This window comes from Lissotriton helveticus, chromosome 11 (assembly GCF_964261635.1).
Source record: "Lissotriton helveticus chromosome 11, aLisHel1.1, whole genome shotgun sequence".
Taxonomy (NCBI): Eukaryota; Metazoa; Chordata; class Amphibia; order Caudata; family Salamandridae; genus Lissotriton; species Lissotriton helveticus.
Genome location: NC_136072.1, coordinates 151,871,891 through 151,892,068, shown reverse-complemented (window position 1 = coordinate 151,892,068; position 20,178 = coordinate 151,871,891). Strand labels below are relative to the sequence as shown.

General features: G+C 42.3%; 1 protein-coding gene across 2 annotated transcripts in view; it reads left to right on the top strand.

Annotated features, from left to right (window-relative positions):
* Positions 1 to 5,999: 5,999 nt before the first annotated feature.
* SERPINI2 (serpin family I member 2) overlaps positions 6,000 to 20,178 on the top strand; it is a 133,145-nt gene continuing 118,966 nt past the window's right edge. Inside the window, exons 1-3 of one of the 2 annotated variants that reach the window (XM_078668046.1) lie at positions 6,000 to 6,123; positions 6,490 to 6,776; positions 12,188 to 12,418. In XM_078668046.1, the coding sequence (XP_078524172.1) occupies positions 6,512 to 6,776; positions 12,188 to 12,418 (496 nt within the window). In that variant the 5' untranslated portion in view covers positions 6,000 to 6,123; positions 6,490 to 6,511. Of the gene's footprint in view, positions 6,124 to 6,489; positions 6,777 to 12,187; positions 12,441 to 20,178 lie in introns of both variants that reach the window. The other variant, XM_078668045.1, reaches the window with a different exon arrangement.

Here is a 20,178-nt window from a genome sequence, read left to right as displayed (position 1 = left end):
GATTGATTGATTGATTGATTTTGGGAATTAACCTAGATTTTGGTGCAAATCCTCTCCTCCCTATATCTTGAGAAATGCCAGTGTATTCTTGTATCGCTTTGTTCGCCCTAAGTGTGGCAGGGTATGCTCAGACGTGGGTCCCTTGCTCACTTGGCCATTGGATACAAGATAGCCTGGGTGATGAGGATTATGAATCCGAAACCGGTCCCAGGATGCTTGTTTCCGGTCCAGGGAAGACATGGCTTGGCAGTTCGGGCTGGACTGTTCCCATGAGGCACAAGGTCAGACTGATTTGCATATGGCCATGTCTGAACTGGGGTGGCTGAGTGAGCTAAAGAATGGTGATGGATTAAACCCAGATCAGTTGACTGGGGGTGAGTGTTTGATTTGCTCAAACGCTCCGTCCATCATTCCCTTTTGTATCGCTTTGTTCGCCCTAAGTGTGGCAGGGTATGCTCAGACGTGGGTCCCTTGCTCACTTGGCCACTGGATTCAAGATAGCCTGGCTGATGAGGATTATGAATCCGAAACCGGTCCCACGATGCTTGTTTCCGGTCCAGGGAAGACATGGCTTGGCAGTTCGGGCTGGACTGTTCCCATGAGGCACAGGGTCAGACTGATTTGCATATGGCCATGTCTGAACTGGGGTGGCTGAGTGAGCTAAAGAATGGTGATGGATTAAATCCAGATCAGTTGACTGGGGGTGAGTGTTTGATTTGCTCAAACGCTCCGTCCATCATCCCCTTTTGTATCGCAGTGTATTCTAAAGCATCCAAGATTGCTTCTGGAGTGTCTTTTCCTGAGTCTGTTATACACTGTTGTACATTTGCTTTTGCGGCTTGCAAATTGCGACTCACAATTTTTCGCAATTTGCGAGTCGCAAAAGCAATTGTTCGTACTTCTGGTCCCAAGAATCCAGGTGGCTATGGGCTCCGGTGCCCCTCATTGCAATTAGTTAACTTTAGCCCTTATAAAGGATATAGGTTTGTTTCAATTAACATGTACCATAATGCATTGCAATGGCATAATCATTTAAAACAGCGCTTGTCAAGATTGCACTAGTCAAATGGTTAACATTGTATCATGGCGTTTGGTTCACTTGCAATGACTGGGGCAATTTATCTGTACAATAAAACATACATGTTATCCTTTTAGCAGATGGGAGTTAAGGGAGCAGTCGAATTAACAACAATTGCTGATGTTGAAATCACACACGAAATGGAAATTTCTTGAAACAGAAACGCTTTTAAAGAAAGAAAGCTCTAAATAATTTACTACTGAAAAATAATTTAAACAATGCTGCGTAATTTCAGCTCCATTTTATATGCAATGGGGAAAGCTGAAACCAACCAAATCAACTTTCATACTTTAGTAAAGGTTTTGTGGAGTGCGCAACTGCCGAGGCGTCTTGCCGCTAACAGTTATTGAAAGACAAGACAGAAGAGCTATTTCCATTGTTAACTAGTCAAGCTTTTGGTAAACAGCCATGTCTTTAGAGACTTTCTAAAAAAAGAGTGGTTTGATTGTGAACTCAGGGGCATATTACCAACAACTAGCGATAATTATCGCTATGTTGGCTTAGCGGCAATCATTTTATCGCCGTGTTGCGGCGATTTTTATCGCTTAGGAGCCTTGCTATCATCAAGGTTTATCTCCTAAGCGATAAAAATCGGCCGAAATGCATGAATATCGCTGTAAAGTCAGCGATATTCATACATTACCGAGCTAATGCTCTTAGCCATGTTATCCACCTCCCATTGGATAACATGGCTAAGAACTGCTCAGGGCAGGTGTTAGATTTTGGAGATATTCGCGCTTAGCGCGAATATCTCCAAAAGTTGGTAATAGGAGATAGCGATGTTAGCGACTGTTTCCAGTCGCTAACATCTTGGCACGCCCACTTTCCATGTCATTAGTGATAAATATCTCTGACATGCAAAGTGGGGCCCAAGATGGTCGCTATCTCCTACTAGCTGTCGCTAACTGGTGTTAGCGACAGCTAGGTAATAGGGAGATAATTTTATCTCCGTTTTCTTGGCTTTTAAAGCCAAAAAAGCGGTGATAAATCACTTGATAATATGCCCCTCAGTTCCAATTGCATCAAGTTCCAGAGTTTGCAGGCGAAGAAGAAAAAACTTCTCCCTCCCTCCACATCTTTCTTTTTTTTTTTAAGGACAGAGAAGAGTCTTGCAGAACTAGATCTGAGAGGTCGGGTGGGTACATACCATACACAGATCTCTTGAAAGTGTGCCGGTCCACTTCTACGCGCTGCTTTGTGCGCTATACATAAAGCTTTAAATGTAATTCTTCTTCTAACAGATAGCCATTGCAGATTCCTGATGCTCTTAGAGATAGAGTCACATGTGGGAATTGCCAAAAGCATAAGAGCAGTGGCATTCTGATGGGACTGAAGTTTCTGTTCCAGGCATTTCTGGGTGCCTAAATACAACATATTACAATAATCAAGTTCAGATAATACCAATGCCACCACCACTATTTTCTGCAGTTCTGATGGAATGAATGGAAATATTTTCCTCAGAACTCTAATGAGATGAAAACAGGAGAAGGTGGCCTGGATAATCTGAGCAATTCAATTGATTATCGAATATCACTCCCAGGTTTCTTGCTTTCAGCAAAGGGCTAGGAAATTGACCAAGATTTGTTGGCCACCAATCTGTATTCCAAAAAGATGTATTTGACCTGAGAAGAACTACTTCAGTCTTGTCTGAATTCAACTTTAAGCAGTTTTCCTACATCCAGATCACTGTCTTAACCACACAATTTTGAAAGTTGCTGACAACCTCATTAACGTTAGATGATATTGAAGCCACCATTTTTGTATCATCTGCTTAGGATACTGCCATAAACCAATAAGACCGAATGAGTTTCATTAAGGGGGTAACATTGTAACATAGATGTTAAACAATGTGGGCAACAGAGATGATCCTTGTGGTACTCCACAGGGTGATGAGGGAGAATCTGCTATAAATTCTCCCAGAGACACACTTTGTTCTCTGTTTGATAAAAATGATCGTAGGATGTCAAGGGCTGCACATCTAATTCCGACACTCTCCAGCCGTCCAATGAGTGTAGAATGGTTCACCATGTCAAATGAGGCTGAGAGGTCGAGAAGTATCAGCGCATCCCTACCCCCTTGGTCCACCAATTTATGTATTTCCTCTTTGGCAATCACTAGAGCAGGCTCTGTGCAATACTGGCATCTAAAGCATGTTGAAAGGGATAGAACCTTATGGTCAACTAGAAAGTTCCTAAGCATTTCTTTAATGGCCTTTTCCAGTATTTTAGCAGGAAGAGGGAGCCTAGATATGGCTCAGTAGTGTATGGTATCACCCGGGTCCAAAGACGCTTTCTTTAATAGAGGACATACCAATGCTTTTTCCATTCCATTGGGTAGTAGCCTGAAACTAACACCTTATTAAGAAGGGAACCCAAATGCTTTGAGTTAGTATTAGAGACCATATGGGCAAGGGTCCTTAGGAAAACCTGATTTGGTAGCTTCTAATAACCATCTACTCTATACTCAGTTGGGGGGAATAATTTACAAGGGTATGCGTGTTGCTATTTTTCTCCACCCAAGAGAAGCAGAGGTCAACCTTTTGATTTGCAGTTAAGTCTTTGTACACATCATTGTGAAAGAATTCGCATAATCTGTACAAAATTGTTTGGTAGGTGTGAGGGTCTTCAAGTTATTACATTTAGATAAAGTTCTCACTGTTTCAAAAAGCTCACTTGAAGAATCTTTGGCTGTGCTAATTTTTTTCTGAGTAGTATCTTGTTTTGGAGATTTAATGATATAACTCTTTAATTACTTTATAGATAAGTGACTACTGACAGCTGGTCAGGATGTACAAACACATAGGTTTAGATCTTGCTTTCAATAGCCCACTTTTGGATGGGCAAAACAGAGCTGGTCAATTCCATGCATAAAAAGCAACAGCAGTGGGTGAGGCAAGGGTATTTTACAATGATAGAGAAGCGTAACTTTTGTTAAAGTTAAACATTGTGATGGTATGGGGTAACTTTTTCAAGCAATTGGACCAAATTAGAAAATAGTATGAATGATGGAGGTAGTCTGAAGGACAGATATTTTGAATAACTTTGCTTAAAAGATTTTTATTGATTATACATAGTATTTTTTAGTTGTTTTTATTAGAGGGAATTTCTGCAAGTGAGTAATATTTTGGCAAATAATGTTGACAATGTTTATCCTTGTGACTTTTACTTACAAGTTTTGATGTGTAGTTCCTATAAAAGCTATACAGGATCTGCATGTCCGGACAGCATACACTGTAGGATTAGTGTCAGACTGATTCTGAACACCCCCACCGGGTATGTTGGCCTTTTGTACCAGCTAGCTCACAGTGCCACTAGAATCTCCTCTTACCAAGGAGAGAATAGTTCTTGGCAACTATCAAACATGACAACCCTGATCCCTCAGGACCGTGAAACCAATATACTACTTTTCACTGAGTTACTCATGCTTACTGAGTCTGTCTAAGAGAGCAACACAGAATAAACAGGCTGGGCGTTTTCAATAAGTATTTATTGAACAGTTGTTATTCTGGTGTAAAATAGATGAGCTGCAACAACCGTTAGACAGTAGCAGATATATAGTATTAGAAGCACTATGAAAGTAAACGGATGGTAAAGCTCTACCATCTTGCAGTAATCATGAATACATACAAGTATATAAAATACATGAGAATTAAAAGATGTGTGCTCCTACAAGGCCTCCCTAAGTGGATGTACCTAAGTGTACCTAGCATGTGGGTAGTTGTTAAGCCAAGAATCCCTCTAGGATAAAGTCAACCCCATTACCTGAAGTGAGAGACTGTGGGACCCTGTCCTGGTCTCGAGCTGGACACCCCGCGGGGGATGTTTTTAGACCACTGTAAGCTGGAGTGTCTGCATGCAGGAACCTCAGCATCTCTGGTCAGTGTGTCGGCTGGGAAGTCCTGGTCTTCTCTGGCTATCTTAGCAAGATGTGATGTATATATACCCATAGGTCTCCCCGAGGGTTCTACCTCACTGTATTACTTTGTCGGACTTAGGATGACGTTGAGAATGACCTTTGTACATAGATATTATACAGGAGATGTTAGCCCTGCTGTGCTTCCAAGAATCCTCATGCATAATGCATGAGGTTTTTACCAGGGAAAATCCCACGTTCTGAATGCAGTGTCGTATCTAGGTAAAAGGTCAGTCCCTAAGAACCGTTATGTATTGAATGTAGGGAAGAATATAGGTGAAAGGTTACGATGTTACCTGAGCCTCAATTAGGTTTTTTTTGTGTTTGTTCACAATAATTATATATCTATTTCTGTTGGTATGCTGTTAGGCATGTTTTAGAAGCATCTTGGTATTGTCTTTTTCATCTTTACGAAACAAGAAAGATAAATAAAAATTTATATAACTAAATTAATAAATAAAAACAAACCAAAAGCATTCTGCACTGGCCAGTGAGGCATACGAGTATATCTAAACTCCCGATTGCCTTAATGGGATTCCCGCATTCGAGTAGTTCCTCATTTTTACTAGGGGTGTATCACAAGCTTGGAGGGGGGGGCTTTCAGACCCTACCACCACTCTTCAGCTTCAGGCCCCCCCTTTCAGTCCAAGGTCAATTATTATCTGTGAGATATGGAAGATGAAGGGACCCAAGTTCAAATTATGCAAAGGGACCCATTCTTTTCGGATGCACCCCATATTTTTACCAACCGAGGAGCTTATTTACAAGCTCCTTGCGCCCCCGGTGAGTCACTTTTAATATAGGGAAAAGTGACGTACATCTGCCGCAGGGGGCTTGTAAATAAGCCCCAAATTCTTAATTAGTGGTCACTGTAACTATGTGGCAAACTGAGCCATTGATTTTGCTTTCCTTCAAGCCACATGGCCTTAGAATTAATGATTGACTAATGAGTAATCCATTCTACAGTTCAGAAATAGAAACACAGGCTTTATCAGTCAGCTGTGAAATACAAGTAAGACAGAATTAATCCTTCCCTTTTGCAGTAACCTGGCCTTGCCTTGAGCTGTCTTTACTAAGCCTTTCAGCGGTGTGAGGTGCTGATACCAGCAGTCAGCAGGCACACTCCGCATCATGTAAGTACTGCAGGCCCTTCTGAGCTGAAACGATGCTGAAAAAGAGCCCGGCTAACCCATACCTTTTAACGGTAGAGATCTATTCATCTTAAATAATGCAGGTTTATATTTAATTCATATTTCTGCTCTAGCTTAATTAAACATGACACTTGCCATCGCTGTGCTGAATTCTAAATCGCAGAGCAGATCTCACAGCACAGGCAGTGTCTTAGTGTGTAATATTTAATGTTTTAAACAGGGGAACAGAGTGCCCTCACTTTCCTATTTCTACAGAATAATCAGTTTTTTTACACCAGTCTACCTTTTGTATTTTGTAACTGCTGCTCTTTCTTTTGCAAGTTCATTTCATTTCTTTTGATTCCCCAGAAGGCTGCAATAAATCGTTACAATGAGAAGCGCCATCTTTCCCAGTTTTATGTTGGCACTATTTGGCGGGATTGTGTCCTCAGGCGCCATTTTGAGTTTCTGGACTGACGGAACCACAGAGTTTGCTGTGGGTCTCTACAAGAGCATCTGCTCGTCGGATTCAGCGGATAACGTTATATATTCCCCCCTCAGCGCGACTCTGATTCTTGGAATGGTACAGTTGGGGGCAAAGGGAAAAACACAGAAGCAGTTAAAAGAAGCCTTAAAACTACAAGGAACAGAAGAAAGTGAGTTCATTTTCACCAAAATTACACATTATGCTATTAAATCTCCGCGAGCATGCAGAGTTCAACGGACACGCGGAATTGCTTGTTCTGCCCGTTCACAATGCTTTTTTCCCTGTTCGCGAACGCTGTTTGCGTGCTCAGGGGGAAATATCTCACAAACACGCATTTTGAAAGCACGAACAAGCAAAACATTCCGCAAAGCCACGGATCGCAGAATTTTCGGCAATCCTGCGTTCTCTGCGGAATACGAAATTACCCAAATTCCGCGAGCAAACGGAATTTACCGCCCATGCCTAATAACTATGATATGACCTTAATCGTCAAAACATAACTACTAATTTCGATTATGCCATTGCATTTACTGATATAAAATATTTTGTTGATGCGAATAGAAATAATTTTTGGCCAACATAGGAGCTAATTGGGGAAGGTGGCCTGTGATGCTGATCAAACAAGCATTGGCACAGCCAACAGATGTCCGCTTGGCAAGCTGGCCTGATGTTTTTTTTTACTGTAAGCACATCAAAGAAAATAAAAACCTGATAACTATATGCTTTCACAATCAAATATCAATTAAAAAACATGTAACCATTGGACAGAATTTTATTACAACAGGATGGGTGCTTCCTAGCAGGCACCCACGCTCAGAATGAGTATTGAAACCCTTTTCAGGTCTGGCCTAGAGGCAGCTTTACCTGTTTTGCCAGCTTCAAGTACTAAAAAAAATACATGACTAAAAATACATACATATACACATAAATAGATGGGCTTTAGGTCAGCACTCGTCCTCACACAGCATTTTGCCTGATCATATGTACACTGCACTTCTGACTAAAATGAAGTGTACTTAAGTGCTATTTCTGGTGGGGCAATAATTCCGTTCTGTTTACACTAATTGAAAGCCAATAGTACTTTTTTTTTACACCGATAAGGATAATATTTTTCTGTGAGGAGGATTACAACTAGAGAGGGTTTCTATACCTGCTCTATGTACACGTCTGCTGGGTCAGCACCAATAAAGTTCCATTAAAATTGAATGCGATGTGTTTTTTTTCATTAAACACGTTTATTGCAAGAATATGGTAACGGTTATGTTGATGCAGTGTTTCTTTTTTTCTTTTTATTATTATGGCACGTGCTTGGAATTCGAAATAAAAATGATGTACTATTTCAACAGGTTTCCAAGGCCGGACCTGTTTGCGAACAAATGTCAGTTTTAATGACCCTCAATGGAAAATACGATGCTCAGGGGTGCAATCAAAGGGTTCTATTGGTTTTGAATGACTTTCCCCTGAACACATAGTTTAAATACACAAGGGTGACCAATAAAAATGATGGAATAAAACATATTGGCAATATAAAGTATTGAACCACCAGCAAATTCTTTTTATTTGGACATGCACTTGACATTAGTCTAAGTACCATCACTCACAGTGTAGGAGGGCCGATGCCTGAAATGGGATGCTCTATGATCCGTTTTGTGGTGGGTAGAAACAAAATGTGAATGGCAGTCGAGCATATCAATGTGTGAAGAGGACAGACACAAAGCCCCTTTTAAGTGTGTATATAAATATGTATTTTTCATTGATATATTTTTTAAGTTTTGTTTTTGAGTCAGCTTTAGCTGTCTTGCCAGAATATTGTTTTAATAAAAATTATATATATATACTATACACACTGGGGCTTTTTGTCAGTGGTCTTTCCTTATTGGTCTGTTAATTTACATTCATATTTTTGGTTCCCTCACCAGAGCATACAACAGGGGCAATAGGCCAGCCCTCTTCAGCTGTTGGCTGCCTCACTGTAAGTGACGGTACTTTGCTTGTGCACAATAGGCATGTCAGTCAAAAAATAGACACTTTCAGTGCCAGGACTGGTAGAATAATGTGTGTTTTTTCAAAAAGTTTTTGTTTATAAATTACAGAGAGGATATATGGCTCTGGCCGCTGGCAGTTTTCACTGCAGCAGTCTTGCTTGCAACAGCCAGTAAGAATCCAAAAGCACTTCATTGCCTTAAGGCTTGTTGCTCACGTGCTAAAGTGGTGCATTATACTATCATGGTAGCGAGGGGTGCTAACCGGAGGCACAGCACTTGCCCCAGAAACTGATTGTCAACTATCTCTAATGGTTTTGTATCATTGTGCCCCATTGCTTGGCACCGTAAAGGGCCCCACCCAGTGCTTGATAAGCCTAAATCTTCACAACCAGGGAAACTAGTTTATAGAGAGACTCCTGGTGAACCTTCAACAGCCCACCAACATGCTGCTCCAATTTGAGCCTTCGTCTAGAGATTTGCTGGGCTCAGTCCAGTTTCTCATTGAGAGTTAAACCGAGATATTCTAATAAATGGATCTGTTCTGACGGGGATCCGTTCAGGGTAGGTTTGGCGCATGCAATGTGACATGGGTTGAAAAGTATGTATTTGGTTAGCTTGACATTTAACCCATGTACCGCGGCGGACATTCCGACGCGGTACGGACGTTCGATGCAGTGGGCGGGGCTGCATCGGCCGCTGGTCGTGCGCAGCACAAGGGAGGTAGTGCTCGCGTCTTTGGCCGACGCAAGCACGCAACAGGTTAATTCCAGCTCTCTCTGAACAAATAAGCTACTGAATTCATCCAAAATCTTCTGGATCCCCATAGGTGGCTTAGATAAAAGGAGTGTGTCATCTGCGAACATTAGTGCTGGGATCCTCAAGTTAGCTAGCCTGGGAGCATCATTATCACAAGAATTTAGATGGGCAACCATATCATTAATATACAGGGTAAAAAGTGTCAGGCGATAACACAGCCCTGCCTAAAACCAATGTTAGCTGGAAAGGGTTCTGTCACTTCTCCTTACCATCCGCAGCGGACCTAGGAAAAGGTCTGTTCATGCAGTCTCTCAATAATTTGACATAAGTGGCTAGGGCAACCATCTCTGCCAGCGCATGCCACAACATATTTCTGGGGACCAGATCAAATGCAGATCTTAGATCCACAAACAGCATGTAGAGTCTGGCCCTTTCAAGCAAAATGGATTTCCAGTATATTAGCTGGAGCCTGAAAACTTGATCGATCATAGATGTGCAATAACGGAAGTCTTCTTGCAAGGGGCAAAGAACAGCATTGTCCTCAAACCAATCTTGTAGTCTCAATAAGATGACTCTACTAAAGTATTTCTGCGTGGTTTCAGTAAGACTTATGGGCCTATAATTAGCAGGCATCCGTGGGGTTTCATTACATGAGGATAGTGTGACAATTAAACTTGTCCACAAGCCAGACCTAAAAACACTTTTTTAATTCATTTTTTTAAAGTTTTATATAGCATGCCGTGAACTAGACCTGAGAAATCGGGTATCAGAGTGTTTTACATGAGCACCAGTTTCTTTACAGATGGATACATTCATTTTTTTTAGGCACTGGGAGATTAAGTGATTTCCCCAGAATCACAGGATGTTGAGCTGTTTCATTAAATGTGGGCCACTGCTCACTCTTACCTGTAGGGCATCTGTTTGATGGGTGAACTGCAAGATCTTATCTTTTTGTGTGAGTGGTGATTGAAGGTGGGGACAAGGGGAAGGGTGAATTCTTGTTTTTCTTTTATACACCTTATGTGTTCCCAAAAGACTACACAAGTCATGGGGTGGGAATGCAGCAAGTTCTTTAGGCCATAGGAGGTGGACCTGTGTTTTTTAGTATATGGTTTGAATTGTCTGAGGAAGAGGTTCGAAGTACACTATTATATTTATCTGGATGTTGGAGCGTCATGCAAGGGGTCACTTAACATGTAGTGCATTTATCAGTGAAGAGGCCACTGTGTGGTCTGTATGTCAAAACAAGTATGAGAGGCCATAGGCACAGTAAAGTTTTTAATAATTTGGAACACTGAACAATGAGTAGTTGGCATGAGACTTAAGTCAATGTGTGATATTGAGAAATTTCACCAACATCAGGATTACAAGAAATGAGGCAAAACCATAATCCTGATGTCTCTTCCTGGGACATTTTAGCTGAGAAAAACAGCCATTTTCTAAGGCGAGAAAGTGACTGAAAATGTTTCATGGGGCACTGAAAACACTAGAGCTCTGATGGTTGCAGAGAATACATTTATTAGAGATTTGGTATCACTTCCTGTGTCAACCCCCTTGTTACCATTATTTTTTGATATGGGCAAGCAATCTATTGTTGATAAAGTCCATCTCAGGCCCCTGTTATTTTGGGTGCGCCTCAGAAGGACTCAAGAACTAAATGAATATGCCCGAGTGCTGGATGAATTAATCTCCCTTAACGTGAACAATAAGATAAAGTGGCTTAACAACCTCAAGCTGTTGGTAATCTCGATAGGTCTGGGGGAGTCTTGGGTTTCGCAATGCCCACCTACTAAACAACTTGTTAAAAAGTTATATTGGGAGTGGGTTGAGTCTAAGGTTCATGTTAATCCCAACTTAGGATCCCTGACGATCAATTTTCTTGAACACAAATTAACGCGTAAGTTTGAACCCTTTTTGGACTTTATTCAGCTACCCAGAGACAAGACCTTGTTTTTGAAATTGAGATATGGTACTTTGCCTCTTAAGAAAACTATGGAAGGTTGGAAAGGCATGGGGGGGCATGACCTAAAGTGTCCAGGTTGTAGTTGCCCGAAGGAAACTCTGGGCCACTTCTTATTTGCATGCTCAGCCTATAAGCACGTTAGGAACAAATGGCTGAAACCAGTGTGCAAGATCCTGGGCGTGAAAGATCATAGATCAGCCCTGCGCATTATGTCAACCAACACTGCCTCATTGTATATCGTTTGTGGGGTGGCAAAATATCTTGCGGGTGCCTGGATAATTCGATCTAGATTGTTAGGCAATGCACCAAACTTATCTGAAACGATTGTATAGTTTTAATTTCCTTCTTTTTAAATTGTCTGTGTTATTCTGTTGAAAATGTAGTACTTTAGGGCAGACTGTTTGTATGTATTTTGTATGTATGTCTGTACTTTTATGATAATAATTTATCGAATAAAGTATTACAACAATAATCCTGATGTCTCTTCCTGGGACATTTTAGCTGAGAAAAACAGCCATTTTCTAAGGCGAGAAAGTGACTGAAAATGGGTACTAATCAGATGCAGTAATTCTGATTGTCCTGGTTATTTCACATTTCTGACTGTTCACTGTGAGGGCTAAGGGACTGGACATCCTGGAATGACCAGCACCCCCCCCCCCCCCCAATATCAGTAACTGCACATGCAAAATTGCCACATCAGAAATTCGATAATAATGAACACCTAATAGTCTAATTATATCAAGGGATCCTTAATCTGCTATGTTTTTGTACGAGCAATCTTTTTTTCTGCTTAAACAGTGGTAGAGCACGTTCATGACAAATACACTGCTTTAACGTCGGTTTCATGGAGATTCACAATGTGTGCATTTCGTTTAGGTGAAGAATTATCGGGCTTCAGGACGCTCTTCTCAGCCATCTCTGACAAAAATAAAGAATTCGCGTTTACTCTTGCAAGTGCCCTCTACTTTCAAGACGGATTTAGTGTGAAAGAGGAATATCTCCATAGCAACAAGGATTTTTTTCAAAGCGACATAAAGCTGGTGAATTTCCAAGATGCAAAGACTACTGCAGAGGCAATAAATGCATGGGTAGAAAGCAAAACACAGGGTAAGCAGAGCATTTTTATTGAGTAAGTATCCTCTATGTCTTTTCCTAATGTAATAATGTATTTGGGGGCATTATTTCAACGTATAACGTGTAATTTGCAATACATTTGATCAGATGCCAATAGACACAAATATGCCAGTTTCAGCTGTCGGAGAGAAGAGGCATAATTCTAGAAATTACATATTTCTGGTTTTTCTACTGGAACCTCTGTTTATAAAATGTTCATTTTTAAAGCTTACAAAACCTCCCAGGGGAAATGAGAGTGTGCCAAGCTGTATAACCCTGATCCTTTGCCCTACAATAAAGCACAAAAAAAAATCAATACCCAGAGCCTTGGTCGACACATGCATTATTTCTCACCCAGAGTAAATGATTAACACACCACAGTTATGAGTTCATGTTGAGCTTCTAGAATATAAAAGATATACCACCAAATAAAGTTCTGTTTGTAGTTTGAGGTTCTTTGTTTTCAGAAGGAGATAAACCATAGAAAATTAAAACTCTGATGCCCTCATGCTGAGCCCTGTGGTAATCCAGATTCGGATGCAAAGATGTGGTTGCAGTTACAATTTAATGCAGTGATGCCACACTTTGCCACCCTGCACAAGTCACCGTGGAAAAGCTGGTGGAAATTCTGCAGGGAAAAAAACTGGCACCCCAGGTTTTGCACCTCCAAACAGAGGAAAACATTCAGGGCCATGTTATCAAGAACGGCGATAACATTATCGCCGCTTTAGCGGCAGGAAAATGCAGCTAAAGCAGTGATAAGGGGCTTGATAATATGCCCTTGTGAGTTCCCATAGAAGCCCAGGTTTGATGTCCTGCACACCAGAACCCGGGCTTCTATGGGAATTCACAAGGGCTTATTATCAAGCCCCTTGTCGCCGCTTTAGCTGCAGTTTCCTGCCGCTAAAGCGGCGATAATCTCATTGCCGTTCTTGATAATATGGCCCTCAGTGTTATCCCCTTATACCACATTCAGAGACACAGTGATCGGTGCAGGGAGGCAATACTGAAAATGGTAACTATCATATGCATTATCCCTATTCAGAAGAAGGAATGTAAAATCTTAAAATTACCCAGAATTAAGTCCTCTAAGGTCAGTGCTTTAAATGGGCCGGTTCTCACCGGTACTGAGTACCGGCACTTCTGTTTTTTTTTTGCCATCAGTACTAGCACTTCTCTGTAGCCAGGGAGAGTACCGTTACCCTGATCCATGGCACGGCAGGCGCAGGTTAGGTTTCTCTTCCAGTGCAGGGCAGATGCCGCTCTGCTTCCGAGGAGCTTATAATGAACCGGGCCATAATATAGCCTTTTGCAGAGTTGCAGCGCCCATTTGAATGTCCCCAAACTGCAGGCGTTTGAAAGGACGTGTGTCACGCTGTGATTAACAGGACAGGATCTACAGACAGACCCTGCACTGTCAATCAGGTGCGCAGCGACCATTCCGGTGAAAGTGCCATCATGGCTTTCAATATGTGTAATGAGTTAATATGTTTTATTGACGTAAACGCATTTCTCGTGTGCTTTAATTTGTGCTGCAACTAGTACAAGAGTCATTATGTATGATAATGTCTTACCCTTAGCCCCACCCGTAGCCCCGCCTACTTGCCACACCTCTATTTAATTGAGTACCTGCACTTATTTTTTCCCATTTAAAGCACTGTCTACGGGTGAAGAAATCAATAGCAAATCAGAACTCAATGCATTCATTTTGGTTGATAAGCCGTGCCACGGGTAGGGTGGGGTGGAGGGATACCACCCTCTCCGTTTGGGGAGGTGGACAGTGCAGGCACAGTGGCATGGCCGTCATGCGACCACTGCAGCTTCGTCTTTGCATAATTTCCCAAGTATGTAGCAGTTGCTCTGGTGTAACAAAACAAAACAAAAGCCCACCAACTCTCCCTGGGACAAAGGCCAAGTAGGGCACAAAGCTGGGTGTGTTTGTGATAGGGCAACAGGTGCGGGAAAGGTTAAGGAAGGGGGCAGGTGTCGCTGGGGGCAAGTGGTTCGAAGAGCTCTAAGAACCAGATTAGAGGTAACAGGATAGAGAACTTTAGAAAGTAAAGACACTGAAAAAAGAAGGAAATGATGGCAGGCGTGGTCCAAGGACGGGCAAGTCACTGAGGAGGAAAAGCAGGGGGCAGGAGAAGGCTGGAGGGGGCCAAGCAAATCATGAAATGGAAGGGGCTAATCTCAAGTAAAGAGGTTAATGAGACTGCAACCTGCTTATGGGTAGGGGATGGGTTAGTTTATAACTGTTAGAGCATGTTAGTTTGTGGGACAAGAAGCCAAAGGATGTTATTATTTCTGCTCCCAATTTGCTTCAGATAAAGCGGCTTGTGAGAACATACAAAATGGGTCTGTGAAGATCTTCCTCCCAAGCACGTTTCAAAGGTATGAAAAGGTAAACATAGTTTCAAATGGAAGGACATCATTCTGAAGTAACCGATAGGTGACACGCAGCGCTACAAAAAACGACTCAATAAATAAATGAAAGGAAAAAAGGAGAGAGGGAAGTGGAAAAGAAAGGAAAGGCAGAATTACGACCAAACCAACCAACAAAAAGGACAATATAAGTCATTCATAATTCTCAACAAAATATAATTGTCAAGTATGTTGTAAGGATTATGCAAAGGCTCTAAAAGAGTGAAATTCACAATATGGAACAGAGAAATTAGTAGAGTAGATCGACTCAAATCAGTTTTCAGTTCGTCTGCGTGTTCTAAATACTGTGGTTCTCTTCAGGGGACACAACCTAATAGGCGATAAAATATATACATTTTTCTGGTTCTGGGAAGCATTGCTTGAGGGTGAAAGTGGAATTCTGAAAAAGTGGACATTTTTCCTGCAACATTGGATATGGGCTACAATTCAATAATAAGTGGTGTAGAGAATACTCTATTACAGTAAAAGAAGAATGCATTTTTGAGATAACATGGGGTTATTTTGCGGTTTTACAATAACAAATAAAATTGACTTCTAGTTCAAAAGGAGCTAGAAACATATCACCAGGCCACAATTGCCCGTATCAGCAATTACAGAGCTAAAAGCTTGGAATGTAACATCAAACCTCTACTGATCTCTGCCCTTGCATTTAAAATCCATCCTTTTCCAATTCGGTGTACATGTTTGATTAACAGACAAGCTTACACTCCACAATGCCAGATACATCTTGCTGAACCGGCCCTGTGTAGGCATTGGTAGGCATTAGAACTCCATCCCCCTGAATATTGCATCCACCACTTCCGTCATTATATTTAAGTATACATTTAAGAATCTGTAAAGCTCCATATGCCACATTTTGCTGCTCGACAACATTTTGTGTGCTTGGTGTGGAAAACAAGGAAGGTGGATGTAAATACCACTAAGTTCTGAATTGTACAAGCAGTGAGCCTATCAGTGGCAGCTCCTCCGCTAAGGAGGAGGAGCTTCGCCCCACTGCTGCAAAGCAGTGAAAGAGAGAACAAAGACAATGATGATAACTCAGGGTTATTATTATTATTGTAATTGTTCCTGCTGGCTGCTGCGCAGCTTTGCGGGGCAGGCGAGGCTGTTCTGCTCAGAGGGCAGGGCAGGGGAGGCGTGGTTGCCCACTCCAATAGGGCATGACTGTTTGGCCGGCCCTCTCGGGCCGCCCAAAAAGTCATGCACACTTTGCATGTTCTCTATGCAGGCTGCATTACAGCCTTCACGGAGAATATGCCCAGGCCCCCATTCATTGGCTTAGAGCCATACCACGGCGCTCAGACCACATTGGCTTAGGGGAGGGAGCCTGGCTGCTTCCTGTTCCAGTCCGAGAGTAGAGAGACTGGGACGACACGATGTGGGAGAGAGCTGGAGAGTGGTGAGGCGGTACATTTTATTTATTTGTTTTACATGGGAAGCAATGTGTAAATTATGTATGCAACACTTCAAACAGTAAAACAGTCAAAACACCACACAAGAAGACTCTACACCAGATTAGAAACATAGAGCTTATTTTTTTAAATAAAGCAAGACCAAAAAGACAATAATTCCATATGTAGAACTGGAGTTATGAAGATTAAAGAATAAACTGTAACATAGCAGTTAAAAGCATAAAGCGCCAACCAGGGTTCGTTGTGCTGGACCAGGTCAAATCCAAAAGTTCAGACCGGCCGCGATGGAGAGCAAGTCGGACACAGTCCCAGATTAGTCCAACTCAAGTTTTGCCTTCTCAAGTTTTGTGCCAAGAGTCCAGTTTGCAGGGTAGTAGTTCACTGAGGAGAAGGAGAGTACCGCTTGCCTTGGTCGGCGGAACATGAAGAGTCGGGTGTCAGGGTTGATGGGCTGGGGCCTCGTGGTGGTGATCCACACCGGTGGACGATGCTTGCTGTGTGAAGAGACAAACTTGCAGCGGCTCGTGCTGATTCTTTATGTGAGCAGTGTGCTTGTGGTGCAAATGCGCCAATTTGCATTCACGAAGAGCCTAAAAGCTTGACTTTAAAAGCTTGAGATCTACACCAAGGGCCCAGGGACCTGATAGATGCCTCTTGGGGGTCAGGGACATGTTGCAGACGGGTCAGGATCAGGGGGCCAGTAGACTAGCCCTTTTAGTTCCTATGGGGTCCTGGGTTCCAGATAGGTTCCAGGCCCAGTTCTTCCTCTCCAAATAAGAGGGCAGCAAGCAGCAGGTCTGCCCAGCAAAGCAGCAGATCCATCAGAGTGGCAGTCCAGCAGAGCGACAGACCTTTCAGCAGCACAGCAGTTCTTCTTCCTGGCATAGTATCCACAGGTTCAGAGGTGTACTGAAGGGGGGGTGTCTGAGGTCCAGTACTTCTACCCAGTTGTGCCTTTGAAGTAGAGGAGACTTCGAAGAGATGCCTTTGAAGTGCACAGAGTCCCTGTTCTTCCTGCCCTGGCTCCAGACTCACTACAGGGGCTTTGCAGCCCTTTGTGTGTTGACAGGACACAGCCTATTGAGGTGTAAGTGAGGCTGTGCCCAGCTCCTCCCTCCTATCCAGCCAGGATGGCCCATCAGGTCACACCTAAGCTCCCACTGTGTGTGGCTGTCTCAGAGGATACACAAAGCCCAACTGTCAACTACCCCAGCCATGTGATCAGAGACAGGCATCAGGCTCCATATGGCTAAAGTAACAAAATTCCAACTTTCGAAAAATGTCTTAGCACAAAAGGGTTTGACCCTCAATCAGTAAATTTCAAGGGCTGAAAATTAAACAAAAGCTAAAATTAACACACAATATTCATACCCACTTTCGCTCTTTCCTCTCACTCCATCGCAACACAGCCCAGTTCTGTGTCCTGAGGAGAACCCTAAAAGAAACTCATCAGGGTTTGAAATGTGTCGAAAGCTTCTTTTTTGGCAAAATAAGTGTTCCAATGTATGTGTTACCACTGTGGCTCACAACTAAGTAATCAAACAAATTTTGGGGGGCGTGGGCTAAGTACAGTCACTATTTGGCCACTACCTCTGCTAATACCTATAAACCTTTTCCAGTGAGATAGCAGTCAGGGGTACTATGGCATTATTAACGTTTGAAACTGTACAGAACCAGAACCAAAATAGTTTTTGTAAATGTTGTGTTGGTCCTATGTTGCACATGTATTATGTTATGTGATTTGTACATTATTTTCATTGATGTTACTTTCGTGATTCCTGTGTATATTGATTAATAAGTAACATTTCATATGCATCAACATTTCGAAAAAAACATTCAAAGAAACTTTATTCAAAGAACAAGAATTAAAAACAATTTAAAAATAAAATAATTCAATTGTGGATCATAGCAATTGGTTTGTGTGATATTTTTGCAAATAGATGAGTGAATGATGATCAGTTTTGGCATTTCTCTTGTTGTTGGGAACTTTCTAAAAGTAGATTTTTCAGAATTTGAATTTAAAATCTGACTTCATCCATTTTGATTTTAAATTGTGATTCTAGAGACACCAAACTCGAATCAGTTATGTCTTTTCATTTGGAAATTACTCTTATAAAATGTAATATGATAATCGCAATTTTATCCTGTGGGCAGGCGGGACTTGAGTCAGGGAAAAGAGGCAGGGTGGGGGGATACAAAGGGGATGTGGGAGATAAATGTAAAAACTTTTTTTTAACGTACTCCCTATCCTCCACGATTGTGTCACGCTTGTCTGCTTATCTCCGCTTCTGAAGGCACAGGCTCCCAGCCTGCCCTGTGGCCAATCCTGAAGCTGCTCTCCCACATGAGAGGAGCTTCGGGATTGGCTGAGGACCCTCTATTAGAGCTCCAGGAGAGACTGTGAGTCTGTGCCTGCTCTCTCCAACCCAACCACGTTGCTGGGTTGGGGAGAACTTTCACTGCGCATGATCGTTTGTCTGGCCTGAGACAGCCAGCCAAACTGTCATGTGCAGAGAAATGAGTGCACATACCACTCCCCTCAGTGTCTGGCGTCACCGTGGCCCTGACTCAGCACAAGGTAAATAAAAAGATAATAAAATGGGCTTTAAACGCATTTTATTATTGCTTTATTTTTCCTGATTTGGAGGGTGCTGGCGAGGGTGATGCTCCTTCGCCATAGAGGAGGAGCATCCACAGCCTTTGGGAGATATAGGCCTTGCAGTATTGAAAAACAAATTTAGGGGTTTTTCACTACCAGGACATGTAAAACATAAAAGTACATGTCCAACCTTTTAAATACACTGCACCCTGCACTTGTACTGGCTAGGGCTTATATTGGGGTGACATGTATGAATTAAAACAGAAGGTTAGGGCCTGGCAAGAGGTTTATTTTGCCAGGTCGACATGGCAGGTAAGCTCCTCACACAGACTCTACAATGACATGCCTGAGACATGTTTAAAGGGCTACTTAAGTGGGTAGCAAAATACTGCAGGCCTACTAATAGCATTTAATTTACAGGCCCATGGCACCTTAATTGGACTTATAAGAAATTAAATATGCCAATTGGCAATGAGCCAATGCGAATATGTTTTAAGGAGAGAGCACAAGCACTTTAAACAGGTTAGCAGTGGCAAAGTGCACAGAGTCCTAAAGCCAACACAAATGAATTCAGCAAAAGGGGAGGAGGAAGGCAAAGCATTTGATGATAACCCTGCAGAAAGGGCCATATGCAACATCAGGCTCTCTCCTAAATGAAAAACGTTTTTAGATGCCACACAGATCACCTGATTTTTAAAAATGTTTTTATTGAGTTTTCAAACACACAGATATACAGGCACCGTCTGGTACATTGTAATATTTAAAGGCACAGTACTTGTAATGAGTTTTTCGTGTATTCAATTGGCTCGCAATCTTTAGATGTCTGTAAATGGTTTTCATCCCCCCTACATCCTGCAAGACCCAGTACAGCCTAGAGTCCCTTTTCACGCAGACATCACACAGCACGTGTAGCAGAAATGTTATCTTAGTAAATGCAATACCTTTTGTGGGCGAGGTTTGTACATTTGCCCCAGTGTGTTTCCACGAGCTCCGCTCATTTATCAAGCAGGGTGTGCACATGTTTAATCATAGATGTGCCACCAGGGGTTCCCAAATGTCCTTAGGGTGAGGGGTAGTTCTGCATATGTAGTGAGCTGATCTTTACCGTACAAGAAGTCAGTACTCCAGTCTTTGATCTTGGAGGCGCGCCTCTACCCCATTTGCAGGCAACCCTACTTTTGGCCAACTACAAGTCCATTGCTATGAATTTCCTGTACTTTTTTGGAATATCAGCTGTGTATTCCAGCGGCGTAAACAGAGGGGACCTCAGGAGCGGGGCCAAATCATTTTGGATAACGCAT